General features: G+C 41.5%; 1 protein-coding gene across 2 annotated transcripts in view; it reads right to left on the bottom strand.

Moving 5' to 3' along the window:
• Nucleotides 1-14,637, bottom strand: part of MYO5C (myosin VC) — a 1,024,918-nt gene that overhangs the window by 925,267 nt on the left and 85,014 nt on the right. The window contains exon 1 of one of the 2 annotated variants that reach the window (XM_085644175.1): nt 11,742-11,963. The exons of the other annotated variant lie outside the window; for it this stretch is intronic. Within the exon in view, the coding sequence (XP_085500301.1) occupies nt 11,742-11,747 (6 nt within the window). The 5' untranslated portion in view covers nt 11,748-11,963. Of the gene's footprint in view, nt 1-11,741; nt 11,964-14,637 lie in introns of those variants that run through there. 2 annotated transcript variants of the gene reach the window in all.

The raw sequence follows: 14,637 nt of genomic DNA, 5'->3' as shown, positions 1-14,637 counted from the left end.
CCATTCACTTCCTCTTCTCATAATCAGTTTTTCTTTTTTCTTCTCCCTTTCTTCTTTTTAGCCCTTTCTCTTCTTCTTCCTCCTCCTTTTCTTCCTCTGTCCCAGTATCCACAATATTTATACCAATGCTTCGTTACTCATTTGTCCTTACTGGCTGCTCAACCCAAGCCCCCTGGACGGCCCCCAATTCCTTACCGCCAGAGTGCTTTGTGCTCTGTAGCTTTATAGCTCTGTAACTGGATAAGCGTCCGTTCTTTTCCAGCTCCCAGCAGTGGTGATAGTTAAACAACGTTCCTCCACCTTGGATTTTTTTCAGAAAAACTCAAAAAACAGGCAGAACACCAGGTGAAAGAAACTCCCACTGAACAATGAAGGTGTAGGAATTTTTAAAGTCTATTGGTTGAGAGCCTCCGCATTTAATCCACACCAGCGCATGAGGCAGGATAAAAGTCAGTAATCCGGCTGGTTTAAGAAATTACACGCTTGAAAATAATTCTAGTCATTTCTCAAACCACGTGAGGCCCCCAGACACAGAACGGGATCCCACAGCCTTGACCTCGAGCAGCAGCACCAGGCAGCAATCCTAGGCGTTGTCAGGAGAAAAAAAAACAGCATAAGCAAGCTCCTGTAAAACCCGGAATCGGCTGAACAATTACATCAACAGCCACCATACATCTTCAACACCGGCCGACCGAGGCTGCATGGTCCGATAAGACGTCTGCGCCCAGAACCGCGTCTCGAACCAGACCTCAGCCGTGCCGAAAAGTAGATAAAAATTACAAATTTTCCAAGCGGAGCTCTTCTTTCGGTCCGCTTCGCTCTCCGCGCTCAACACACCGTCACGGACTCCATCAGGGGGGGAGGGGCAACACCTACGGCTACGCGTCAGCGGGACTGCCCATAACCGTTGGACCCATGACAGAGGTGTCCATTGTCTTCAATGGAGCTCCCAACATTCCAATGTTCTAATGGTATATAAAACATTTGCCATTCCTAAGTGCTAGAAATTGCAATGGTTTAATGATTCTAAATAAACCAAAGGCAGAAAGTTGATTTGGCATTACAAGATCTACACATGTGACTTGTGGCTCACATGAGACCGCTGAGGCAGTGTTAACAGTCTGAGCCATCTCACCTGATCTTATATATTATTCTAATCAGATTCACTGATCTACTGGTTATCATGTGCGAAAATATGTATGCATCGATCTTTTCTTAAAAGAATAAAAAATTTTGTTAATGAAAAAATCACAAGCCAATGCAGCTGGCTATTGGAAAGATCCCGAGCTGGCCTGGAGTTAAAGAGTAGAATAAGAAGTACTATATGAATACTCTTATATGTAACCACACACACTAAAACTGGGGTGCCATGGTCGAGAAATGACAAACATTCACGCCAGTAAGGCTATTAGTGAGGATGTCAAAAGGAGGAGAATCTCACAGTAGTGGTGTGTAGGCCTCTCTTCTGAGATAAGAGAAACAAACATTTTTACAAATATGAAAGTATGGCTTCACACACACCCCCAGATGTCATGCTTCCCCGATCGCTGTTATAAGGGGGCAAGTGGGCTCACCAGCATAAAGCAAGAGCTCTTTGTAAAAAAAAAAAAAAGTATATAGTAAAAACTGGATTTCTAGAAGAGTCCACATAAGTGAGTGCGGATTAAAAATCCTAACCTCAGGGAAGGGAATAAACCTTTACATACCTGGGTTGGGATATTAAAATAGAGTGGGGAACTCAAGGTTGATAATGAAGTCAGTTCCCAACAGGTCAAAATGTTTCTGCAGCTATTCTGCCCTAATAATGGTGCTCGGCATTCTTCAGACCACAACAATCACTGCTAGGTAGTTACCCCTTGCTCAAAAACTGAACATTGAAACACACTTCAAGGTGAACAAAAAATATAAGAAAATACAGTAAAAAGTGGACCTGCAATGTGAAGTCAAGCCCTCAATGAGTGTAGGTTCACAGGGTACCCAATAGAGGGGCATAGATCGCCCCACGAATGGAAGGCAGGGGGACGCACCCTGTAGTCACACAGTCCTCAAGCCCTCTCCATCAACTATATGGTATGTCATCTACTTCCACAACTGCAACTCTTCTATGCTATGTACTCTTACATATTTGTGTGACTGAACCCCAAATCATCCATCGCCCTATTAGTACATTAGGACACAGTCCTTTCAATTTGTAAACGAATATCCTCTGACTATTCCCAGCTAAGATTTTTGGGGGGGAAATTTGCAAAGGCATATAAAAGTACACAAAAGAATTCTGTCGGAGTATTATCTTACTCAGGCCAAAATGCCTTTGTGAACACTCCCCATAGTGCCTCAAAGAAAACTCGATCTGCTAGGTTGATAAGGTTATCATGTACTACAAACATGCTTTTCTCATACAACACAAATTCCTACACAGTTTCTTGTCCATTCATTGGCTGCAATAGGCAGACTACTGTGCGACTCCTCTTTCTGGTTTCAGCAGCAGTGTTGACCTATTCTACCTCTTCTTCAGACTCTTGCAGTGCCAGGATATTCTACAAAGTGATGGGCCCAAACTATTCCTAAATCTACAATCTAAACTCCAGTTAGGGGTCAGCAATTATCTGAAAGTGAAGATTACTACTCCTTTGAGATCTAACTTTATGCTAACCTGCACACACTGGCAAATCACATTAATCCAGGTCAATAGTGCCAATTGTTACGTTACAGAAGCTACCAACATAACACCAAAGTACACATCTATTGAAAAAGATCACACTAGTCAGTGGCTGCTCTGGCACGTTCCTGCTGGTAAAATGTGATAATCACATGAGGTAAAATCTATACTGCGGGTCTTTATGCTGCTAAGGGCAGACCTGCACTAACTTTGTAGTCTCTCACAATCACAGTGTAAAATTAAAACTACGGTTTCGATTTGGAAAGTATGTAAAAAGGTTGTTTTTGAGAAACTTTCACCAGATTTCTTACTCCGTCCTCTGTGCCCCTGTGTCTGCTCCCTGCAGCCACCTCACTCCTCTGCCTGCACACTGCCGACGGAAACCGTGGACGGAGTCCTACGCTCACTCTTGGCCTGTGGATCAATCTTTAAGCATCTTGACGCTAGGTGTTCGCCAATCATGTTTTACACAATTGTGATTACCTCGGTTCTTACAAAACAATCTAGGTTTTCATGGGAGGAGCATTATAGATACTTCCAAGTCCCTTGTCAGTTTGTTTCATCAGCCCAGGCCTGCATCCCGCTGCAGTAGCAACGAGCACCACTTCTCCCGGCCTCCTGGGCCTACAGCTCAATAGTGCCTTTAAGGGTGATTCTTTTGCTATAAGTGATAGTTTTCTTTGGGCCTATAGACATCAATACATTTTCCTCTGCTCTACCCACACCTCTTAACGGGTTATGTTTTCAAATCACAAGATGAACCATCATTGTTTTCAGAATAATTAACTCTTAGCTTTCTAGAACAGGGTGTGGGTATTCTACATGGAAATGAATGATGCAGTTCATTATCTATAGACCTGTTTTGTTTGACACAGGCCTACGATTTTATCTATATCTGACAGAGAAAGCCAATCTGCATAGTTGGGGTGATGTTTTCTTCCTCGAACATTGTATTGTATTTGCATTTATATAGCACTTACTACCCCAGACGAGGCGTTGAAGCGCTTTTTCAGCGAGTAGCATGCTACTCCGAAACCCATAAAGGATTAGTGGTGAATTAGTATAGTGAGATATGAAAGTAATTTGATTGGTGGATGTTAGGCTGTTATTGGGATTGAGAAGGAGGGATAGTAGAGGGGAAAGGTTTGCATTTATATAGGTCTTGCTACCTCTGATGAGGTGTTGAAGCACTTTTCGGTGAGTAGCACGCTACTCTGGAACCCAAAACAGGATTAGTGGGGAATTAGTATAGGTAAATATGAAATTAATTTGACAAGTCTTTTTTTCCGTTTATATGATTTACGCTTAGAATTGCATTCTTTAAAAATAATTTTCTTTGGAGGAGGAACTGAGGGAGGTGCAAAGAGGTTAACTCTCACTGCATTATGGCCCTTCAACACATTGTTGCATTGTCCTCTTTTAACACAGTACATTCTACAGATGTCTAACGGGCCTCGAAAGTGATTTCCAACCATCTAAATAGCCTCAGGTGAAAGTAATAAATGAGCTGTCAAAATGTTTCCAAAACATTATTTGTTCCTTCCAGCTTACATCAACATCATTTGCGAGACACTGGGCAAGCGGGATGCTCTCTTGAAGGGATGAGCACTGGTCAGGTTCAAATTCCATCACCGTGAAAGGTCAGCCACTGGCGAGAGAATTCTGCGACCACTGTAATTGTGAACTGATTTCAGTCTGAGGATGTTAATTCAACAATTGGCTCTTTCACTGTTTGACTGTGGTTCCCATCATGCATTTACAAATCACATAGAGGTAATTAGCAAAGTGAGGAATGCTGTTATCAAATTTGTGCAGCTTCTATTCGCTTTGTAAGCATGTTAATGAATACAGGTTCTAACTATGTGTGAAACTTTGGAGAATTATCCCAAAATCACGAGTAAGGGATGTACATGCAGCGTGTAGAACACTTCCCCTTTAAATCAGAAAAAACGTTAACAAAAGAATATATTTAATCGTTTTTATACATGAACAATGTGGGCATTTGGGAAGGGCCTCTGCCTTCGAGCAGGCTCGTTAAAAAGCGATTGGGGCAGTTAGAAGACCCACAATAACTATGTGCATAAGAATAGAGTTTTTTCTTTTAATATGACGGTAGGACAGACATATTCTGTTGAAGTGGAAGGTGTAAAGGCATAGAGGAGTGTAAGACTTTACCCACATAGATACAGAAAGACTATCATTAGACATTCACATACAATATGGGTTGTGTCACAACTAGTATTAGAGCATCTCCAGCAGTTAGCATGGGAAAATAATCCAGCTTTCTGCAGTTTCACTGGAGACCAATGCCAGTCATGCAGGATTTTGAACAGGCAGAATTTTAATCTAGCTTCACGAGTTCCCTTGTCTAATTCTTCCACCAGCTCCTCCCATTCCCCTTTAGAGTAAGATATTGAAAGCAGAGTTTGCCATTTGGAATGGAGAGAGGTTGAGAATAAAGGTGTAATGTAAGAGTTTAATAAAGACCAGATATTACTCCTTTATGTTTGCCCCATGTACTCAAATACGATACTATTAGTGAATTTTGAAGTACCCACGGGGACAAATAGTTGCTTTTTCAAGCATTGTTGAAGCTGGATATATTTCAAGGATTGATTCATTGGCAGACCAAATTCCTCTCTTAATTGTGTATATGGTTTAAATTCACCATTATGAAAAATTTGATTGAGGTTTGGATGCCTGCTGGCTTCCATAAGTGCCAAGATAATGTTTTTCTATTGATGCGAATGCCAGTGTTCTCCCATATAGGCGCTTTTTCAGGAATGTTTGGACTTAGGTCTAATAAGCGGTGTGTCCATTACCAGGATTTGCGTATAGCTAATACATTTAGATTTTGGGGATTCTGATGACTAGTTCCTGTACCATATAAAGCGAAAAGACCTGAATCTGAGGATAAGAGGTGTCGTTTTATATGAACCCATTGTGGAACATCAGAAATCCCGGTAGCATATACGATAATTGAGAGATTTGTAATGCTAGAGTATAGTGTTCAATTGACGGAAGACTCATACCTCCATTAGAGTGATGAGTTTTTAATTTTGCTACAGCTAAGTGCGGTTTGGCCGAACCCCATATAAAGGCTTTTATCTTAGAGTCTATAAGTCGCAATGTGAACAAGGGAATGTGAAGAGGAAGCATACCTAGGGTATATAAGAAGCGTTTGGGTGATCAGAGGATTCAGGTTATCTGTAACCATACCTTCCATACCTTTGTTTACCAGAATCCCCAGATACTTAAGGCGTGAGAACTGCCAGTGGAATGGAAAACCATGTATAGCTGCCTTTGTAGCTCTATCAGATACAGGTAATGCTTCACTTTTGTCCCAGTTAATTTTATACCCTGAAAAGGAGGAGAGGTTATCGATAGTTTGCAGTAAAGATGGCAGGGAGCAAGAGAGAATAGTAAGGGTAAGCAGTATGTCGTCAGCATATAAGTAAAGTTTGGACTCACCCGCAGGGAGGTGTATACCCTTGACTTCATCTGATTGGCGAATTGTAGCCGCCAGAGATTCCATAGCTAAAAGGAATAGGAGTGGGGATAAAGGGCACCCCTGGCGAGTTCCTCTTCGGATTGGGAATGGGTCAGATAGAAAACCTCCACAGTTTACTTGAGCGGAGAGGTTATCATATAGTAGTCGCACTTTAACTATAAACTTTTCCCCTAGTCCAAAACGTACCAGTACTTTGAAAAGATATTCCCACGCAATGCGGTCGAACGCCTTTTCGGCATCTAATGACAAAGCTAATGCACCATGTGATAGATTTTTAGCAGACCATAGTGTATGGGCAAAAGTACGTAAATGATTCCTGGAGGAAAGTCCTGGAACAAACCCTACTTGAGATGGATGTATTAGGGAAGATAATACTTTTCTGAGATGGGAAGCTAAAATACTAGCAAATATTTTAATACCACAATTCAAATGTGAAAAAGGATGATAACTGGCACAAATCAAGGGGTCTTTCCCAGGTTTAGGGGCTACGGCAATTATTGCTTTGTTAGAGAGGGGGCCCAGGGAGTTCCCACGATCTGCGCCTCTTGAAATGCAGCACACAGAGAATCAATAATATTATGCCTGGCCGAGCGATAAAATTCAGCTGGAAATCCATCCTCCCTGGGGGCCTTATGATATGGTAAGCTGGATATTGCACGTGAAATCTCTTCTTTATTTATCTCTCCCTCAAGGAAAGCTCTACCCCCATCAGAAAGACGGGGGGATCCACCTCCAAAATAAAATTAGTCATCCTTTCTGAATCAATTTTTGCCCCTGGTGTGTAGCCCAATGTCATCCTATGGAGCAGGTAGGTCTTGCAGTAGTGAAAAACAAATTTAGTAGTTCTTCACTAACAGGGCATGTAACATTTAAAAGTACAAGTCCAACTTTTTAAATACACTGCACCCTGCCCTCTGGGCTGTACGGGGAGTACTCTAGGGGGGATTTATATGTATTAAAAAAGAAGATTTGGGCCTGGCAAAAAGGTTTATTTTGCCAGGTCGAAATAGCAGTTTAAAACTGCACACAAATCTGCAAAGGCAGGCCTGAGACATATCTAATCGGCTACTTAAGTTGGTGGCACACTCAGTGCTGCAGGCCCACTAGTAGCATAATTTACAGGCCCTGGGTAAAAGTGGTACCACTTAACTAGGGACTTACAAATCAATTAAATATTCCAATTGGGTGTAAGCGAGTTCTACCATGTTTAAAGGAGAGAGCACAAGCACTTTAGCACTGGTTAGCAGTGGTAAGGTGCTCAGAGTCCTAAAGGCCAAGAAAAACGGGGTCTGAAAACAGGAGTGTAAAAGCAAAAGGTTTGGATAACCCTGCAGAAAGGGCCTCATCCAACACCCATCCATGGTAAACAGGTATGTACCCCTGTCCTGAGTGCCCAACGGCATGTGAAACTGGTATCCTGACTTTTATTCAAGTCCTGGTTTCACACTAATCTACTGTGAGCGCAGGCCTGTCCATCACAATGCGAGTTCCAGGACCTATCCGGTTACCTGGAGGGTGCATTAAGCATGCACTCACAGAAGTAAGTAGACTACTGTCCAGGCCTAGGTACATCACATAAATCAGTGAATGCAGCATACCGTAGTTCTGAATGGATAGTGGGACCAGACTGTTTTTTACTGTGTCAGTGTGATTACAATCTACTGACCCCTCTCATTTAAAAATACAGTGTTATGTGAAACCCAAAACCCTGCACTGTCATTCTGTGTATATGGTGACAAGGGGAGATGGGCAGTTGTGTGTATGTGGCAAACAGAGGTGGAAATAAATAACTGGCCTTAAGACAATTCGAGGCCAGATGTATAAGCTACCTGAGGGCATTAGAGAGGGAACTAAATAAGCATAATTAATTTCTTCATTCCTATGACTCTTTGCTCATAACATTAAAATAGATTTGTGGATGTGTATTATGCAATTGATTAAGCATAGTGATTAGCTTGGCTTGCACATAGGTGTAGTAGTGAAAATACTGTAAATTTGACACCAGCTGTCTACTTTATTTACTGTTGTTTCCCATGCTGCACTTTGTTTTGAGTTTTGGCTTGTTAGATAACATGTGGACACTCTTGTGCTTAGCTCACAGTAAGATGAATTTAATGTATTTCCAATAATACACATTTGATATCAACAGAAATAAGGTGATGACATCATACTGGAGACTTTATCCATAATCCTTGCTTTATACACACATAACACATGTTAGGATGGGGACCATTATTGCATAATAACTTGTGTTGTGGATAGCTGAAAACTTCAGTTTATGCTTCACTATTATAGCATTATTGCCCACTGTGAGGGTGACACCGTTTGTTAAAGGCCCTGAACCCCAGTTAGAACCCAGAGCCACAGGCGAGGGCCTATAACTAGTTTGCGGTATAGCCTAAGGCAGAAGGTTTGTAAGGCTATTAGAACTTTCCAACCAATAAGGGTAGATGTTCTAAATTAAAAAGGGAAAAACATAAACACAAACACTGGAATGTTGGAGCACACGGCTTATACCAACCATTATAAGCCAGGAGCCACTCCATTGTCTTCAATGTTGGTCTTAACATTCCAATGTTCTAATAGCCTTATAGCCCACTGTAGCGGGCTATACCGGCTTTTAAAGGCCCGCTGCAGTGTTAAAGGCCCGAGCCAAAGGAGAGGGACTTTAACAAGCCAGCGGGACTTTAATAGCCAGTGTAGCCCAGGTAAGAAGACTATAAGGGTATTAGAACATTCTGCCACTAGAGGGCAGAATGCTCTAACAAATTAAACAAAGGCTTTAGGGAGCGCGAGGGGATTGAAATTACCTCAGGCTCCTTGAAGCCTTTGTTCACAGCCAGAGCTATAAACGAAGAAGCATTGGAATGTTGGAGCTCTGGGCTTATACCAGCCATTATAAGCCCGGAGCTACTCCATTGTTTTTAATGGAGCTTCTAACATTCCAATGTTCTAATATAGCCGTATAGCCCGCCGTAGCAGGCTATACCGGCTATTAAAGGCCCGCTGCAGCATTAATGGCCGGAGCCGAAGGCGAGGGACTTTAACAAGACAGCGGGACTTAAATAGCCGGTATAGCCCTGCTACGAAGATTGTTTTTTAATGAATAGGGAATCCACAAACCCGTATTCGCAATACTAAAATAGCAACCAGATTAGGCCATACGCTTTACAAATTATTCTTTCTAGTTGTTTCTCCTGTTTAATTACTTTTCTGGTCCACAAGTGTTGCTTTCAGTATGATCATATAATGAGGGTAACCATTATGCCACCCGCCAGGAACCTACTTCCACCATTTGTGTTTAGCTACACGCACGCTTGCCTCCGAATATGGGGTAAGTGTTGTCATCCATTGATAATAAATTTGTCTTAAAAATGTTAGGAATCTGTTGGGCAATTGTTACAAGGCTGGACCTATACCTGAATATATATGTTGAGACTAATAGCCTACCTTTGTGAATCGCCAGCCCTATTCAAGGAAGCAATCACAATATTGTTTTGCTGTGGGAATTATCTTCACCGAATGAATGCAATATCTGGTCATTTGGATAGATACTTTATGCTTACTTTACATATAGCTTGAACTTAAACGGCTAGCATATAGGACGCAGTCATGCCTGTACTGCTGCATTCGACTTGTGCTGGCTCCATTCGGTTGAAAACTGGATTTAAACTTTTGACTTGAATGAAAAGACTGTTTTCAAGTTCATTCTTCAGAAGTCATGGACTCAATAAAATTGGGAGTGGGTCTCTCTCAATTGTAACTATGATCCAGTACACTTATGCCATTATATGCAGTAACACTGTATAGCATAGTGGAGTATGCACGGTGTAGTGCAGTGTCACACCATGCAGAACATTAAACTTTACTTTTTAAGGCAGAACGGTATGTGCAGTGGGATACCGAGATGTAAAATATAGTATGACACAGGGCTGAATTATATATCAGCTTCGGGCTGTGCAATGTGATCCAGAGAAGTTTGATGAAGGAAGAACACTGTAGCCCAGTGCAGAATCTATACATGCTCATATTTACTATTAGCTTCTTTAAAGTGTGCTAGTCATGGTCGTATGAACATCTTAAGAAATGATTCCATTTCCTTCAACCAGCAGTCAGGTGATCTGTAAATTACACAGATGATTGTTGCAAGAGCAGCAAACATGTTTTTTGCATAATTGGTGTCTAATAAAATTCATACAGGAAATGCTGCAAAATCATACAGTTCAGGTGGTCCTGTTCATGGCTATTCGTCTGGTATAAAACACCAATTCTCATTTAAAAACAAAAAATATTCCAAATGTCCGCAGCCGCCTCTTCTCTGTGGTGTAGTCCCTCTGGAACCAGGTAGCTCGCAGACTCCCTCCCCTGACTAATCACAACGCACCGTTGTGATTGGTCTGAGCGCCGTAGCTCGGTGCTCAGACGGGACCTGGGAGGGTTTGCATGTTTTTCACCAGGCTGTATAATGCAGCCTGGTGAGGAACATGAAAAGTGTGCATGACTGCTTGGGGCGACCCGAGGGGGCCGTCCAAGTAGTCATGAGCACTTTGGAGTTTGCAGCAACCACTCCTCCTACCGGATGTCATGGAAGTCCAGCCCCACCCAACCTGGCCAGAAAAAAATACATAAAATGATATTAACAGAAATAACTTCTGTTATTATCATTTTATATTTTTACATGGCTCTGGGAGCAGTGGGGCGATGCTCCTCCTCCACTGATCCAGGGAGTAGGCTGTTTTTTAAAGCGGATATTGTCTTTCTGTTAAGTAAATAACATCTAGAACATGAGGTTTCAGTAGTAACTTTTTTTATACCGTAACTAAAGCATCGATCTACTTATGTAGTTTAAAAAATCATAAATACTGGTAAATGCATATACATAATACACACAAGAACATGGAATAAAAATAATTTTCCTACATCAACTCTCTTGCAATAATGGCTACACTGAGGTATACCACAAGCCTACGTCACTGCAAAGCATTTAGAGGTTTAAGTAAAAAAAAGAAACGACACATTTGCTTTCCTTGAATGTTCAGTATTTAAGAGTCTGAAATAAATATTGTACCACCCTGCTTCATTAGGACGGTTGTTGGCTCGATTTACCAAGATTTTGCTGTGACCTCCTATTGCTGTACTCCTGAATCTCAGGAGTAAGCCAGGAGCACTCCACCCTTTGCTAACCCTTGAAATTCAGGAGTAAGCAAGGAGTACTGCAAGAATAGGTCACACCCACTGTTTGAGAATGGGGCCCTACGATTTTAAAATATTCAAACAAGCAAATAGATACGAAAACGTGTATAAGATATCTTCTTTAATTTCTCTTTATTCTGCTTGTGTTTAGAGTTAAGAAACAAATATAAAATAATGATTAGGTAATATTACTCTAAAGATATGCTTCATATAAGCTAGCGGTGTACTGCTTAGATGGTACTTATTTAGTCAACTAAAGTGATCTATTTCTATAATAAAATAACATTCACACTATACAAATAGAACGTCAGCTATTGCATGAAGTCCAATACCGAATATTTGCATTGCAACACTTCACAATACACCACACATACTTACAAGCATGCCTCGGTCGTGGGCAGGTCAGCAGTATCACATAAACGATCGGATCCCTCACGTGCACTTTCTTCTCCTTTGTGTAAGAATGAGCATTCTTTGTCATGCAAAAAGATACGTTTATGACTAAGACACGTTTGTTCTACGTGGACCTTTGCTGCTGCTCTGGTCGCCTCCATGGGTAAATGCAGCCTGCCAAGCTAGGATCTACTTTATCAAAACCCTGCCTTGCAAGTAAACACCAAGCGTTTACTCAGCCGGGCAGCACGGTACGCCCTGTTCTACCATCATTTCCTCGCCTATTACAACTATTTTTAGATTAGAGACTACATTTTCAGTTTATCTTCCCAACTATTGTACTGAATTTACAGATATTTGTGGCTTAAATATAAAAGTTTGCTCTAACTGTTTTTTGGGTGCATGCAGTAGAACTACTTATATGGTCTTCATACACCAGTGCTAATCCCAGCTCTTTTTAGGTTTATCTTGCTATTGCCAAACTATTTGAAGATATAAGGATAAGGCACTATGGTGTGCTATGCGGAATTGTTTTCTGAATGGCTGAACATGACAGGAATACAAGTGTCAGGCCTCAGTAATGGAGTTTAGCGGTTTACCATGCAAATATGCCATCCACTGTTTTCATTGTAGGTGCCAGTTCAAAAAAATGCATGTCCTCAAAGTGTTCTTGTATGAATCAATCACTTCTGTAATCTTGATTCGGAGTAAAGCAGGAGTGATGGACTTAAAGACGCCTGTGCATGTCTTTCTTTTTTCAAACTAAAGGCCTGTTTTGTCTACAGTTTATTTGTTTTACAACAGATACCCCCTTATACATGTTAGATTTGCAATGCTGGAAATAGGTACTTGTGGTTATTAAGAATACATTTTCTGCCCATCTTGTAGAGCACCTACAATTTAGAAAATACTCTCTCAGAAAAATACATACCTAGGACACAATACATTCTTTAAAAGCAGAAATACAAACATTTATGGGAAAGTGCCCTTTTAGTGCAATCACACTTGTAGTGTCTTATGAGTTAGAGATAACCGGAACCTTTGGGGTTTCTCATGGACTCCGTAGAAGAGTGACTTAAGTACGTGGGTGATAGAATTCATGATGTAGAACGTTCAGTTAACAGTTACACGCTGAGGAATAAAGACGTGTATTGCCAAGCTCTATATGTGATGTGATCATTTGCCAGCACCCAGGCTGGGGAGGACGCTACAACTTCCGACAAGATAAGGGATTATGTAAACCCAGTGACCCGAAGAACAAAGAATGCTCTCCCGGAGCGTTTGCTGTGGTCCAGCAAACTGCTCACATGTGCCATGTGTGCCTCAGCCAAAGTGAAAATCGACAGTTGGTGTGTGTGGAGCCAAAGCACCACTCCAGCCAATGCAAGGCAGTGAAAAACGTGATGGTCTTACAGAAAGTTTGATTATCATCGACTAGAAATTTTCTGAGAAAGTCAAGACAAGAGATAATGCACCATAGCCTAACACAGAGCAGTCATTCATACAGTATGACAAGGCTAGAGAGAGTGACAACCAGGGGCAGAGAAGCGCTTATGGGCAGTGATAGCCAATTGCAAGAAAGCGATAAAAGCAAAAACATTTCTGACGCAATGAAATGCTATGGGCAGTAGAAACCAGGAACAATGCAAAAAGGTGAGAAGAGTGAAGAACCCTTGCAAGAAACAAAGCCGCTACGGACATCCAAAGAAGATGACAGGCTCTCACAACCAGAGAGCGTGCGTGGCGACCAAGTGCATGATGTAGGTGCCGGTATAAGCGGGCAGTAGACGGTGCCGGAGCAAGATCCGCTCCTGACAGCAGAAAGTTCCACAGGTTATGATGCTGCAGCATTCCTAAAACCACCGCCTTTCTTCGATACCACCAAAAAGCTAAATATTGGTGACAGATGGAATGCCTGGATGGTAACCTTCAATGATTTCATTGATGTGCTAGAAGAAGCCCATGACAAAAAGATCAGTAAATATCTAAAGAATTTAGCTGGTGAAGAAGTAACAGAAGTGATAGGGAAAATACCACAAGTTGATAAAGATGTGTACCGCCAATTCAAAGAGGCGTTAAACACCAAGTTAAATCCAATGCTGAATTTCTACTACGGAAGGTATATTTTCAGTCAGGAAATGCAAAAAGCTGGTGAAACAAGGTAGAAGGCCAGAACATAATGTCTCCAAAGAAAAAGAAGTTGTGCTTTCAATGTTGATTTTCCTTTCCACATGAAAGTAAATGTTCCACTATTGAACAGATATGCAAAAGCTGTGGGAAAGAGAACAATTTTGCAACTGTTTGCAAAGCGAGGGAAAGATCAAGTGTGTCATGTCAAGAAAACAAAATGGAGGAAAGATCAAGTATGTCATGTCGAGAAAACAAAAAGGATCCCAGAAAGTTACAGAGACGTTCCAACCACGCTCATGAGGGCAAGCCTCAACATCAGCTGAAGCAAGTAGAAACTGAACGACATTAATTGTCATCAAATTCTTCATCTAAAAGTTTGTCACCATCATTGTCGACCGACAGTGAGTAAAATGGGTGTGCAATGTCAATGTTGACTACTGGACTATATGCACATATAGGAATAACTTCTTGCAAGGAAGTATGCCGGTCAAAGCTAGATCGATAAGTGAAAGTGCGAAATTCATTTGAAAACTGTCCCAAGATCAAACTGAAGGTGAATGGGTACTCCATGCCTTTTATCATAGAGAGTGGCGCGCCAATAAACATGCCAGGAGAAAAGTGCAATGAACGGTCTCCAGTGCACTGTTCAACCCAGTCGAGAACCAAAGTTTGTACGTGGGATGCTTCGAAGCCACTGCAAAGTAATGGTTCATTCATAGCAACTGTGAAGCACAAAAAGACGAAATTACAA

The sequence above is a fragment of the Triturus cristatus genome, chromosome 3_1 (genome assembly GCF_964204655.1).
Source record: "Triturus cristatus chromosome 3_1, aTriCri1.1, whole genome shotgun sequence".
In the NCBI taxonomy this organism is placed as follows: Eukaryota; Metazoa; Chordata; class Amphibia; order Caudata; family Salamandridae; genus Triturus; species Triturus cristatus.
The sequence above is the reverse complement of the archived record's forward strand: the minus strand, read 5'-3'. Positions and strand labels throughout refer to the sequence as shown.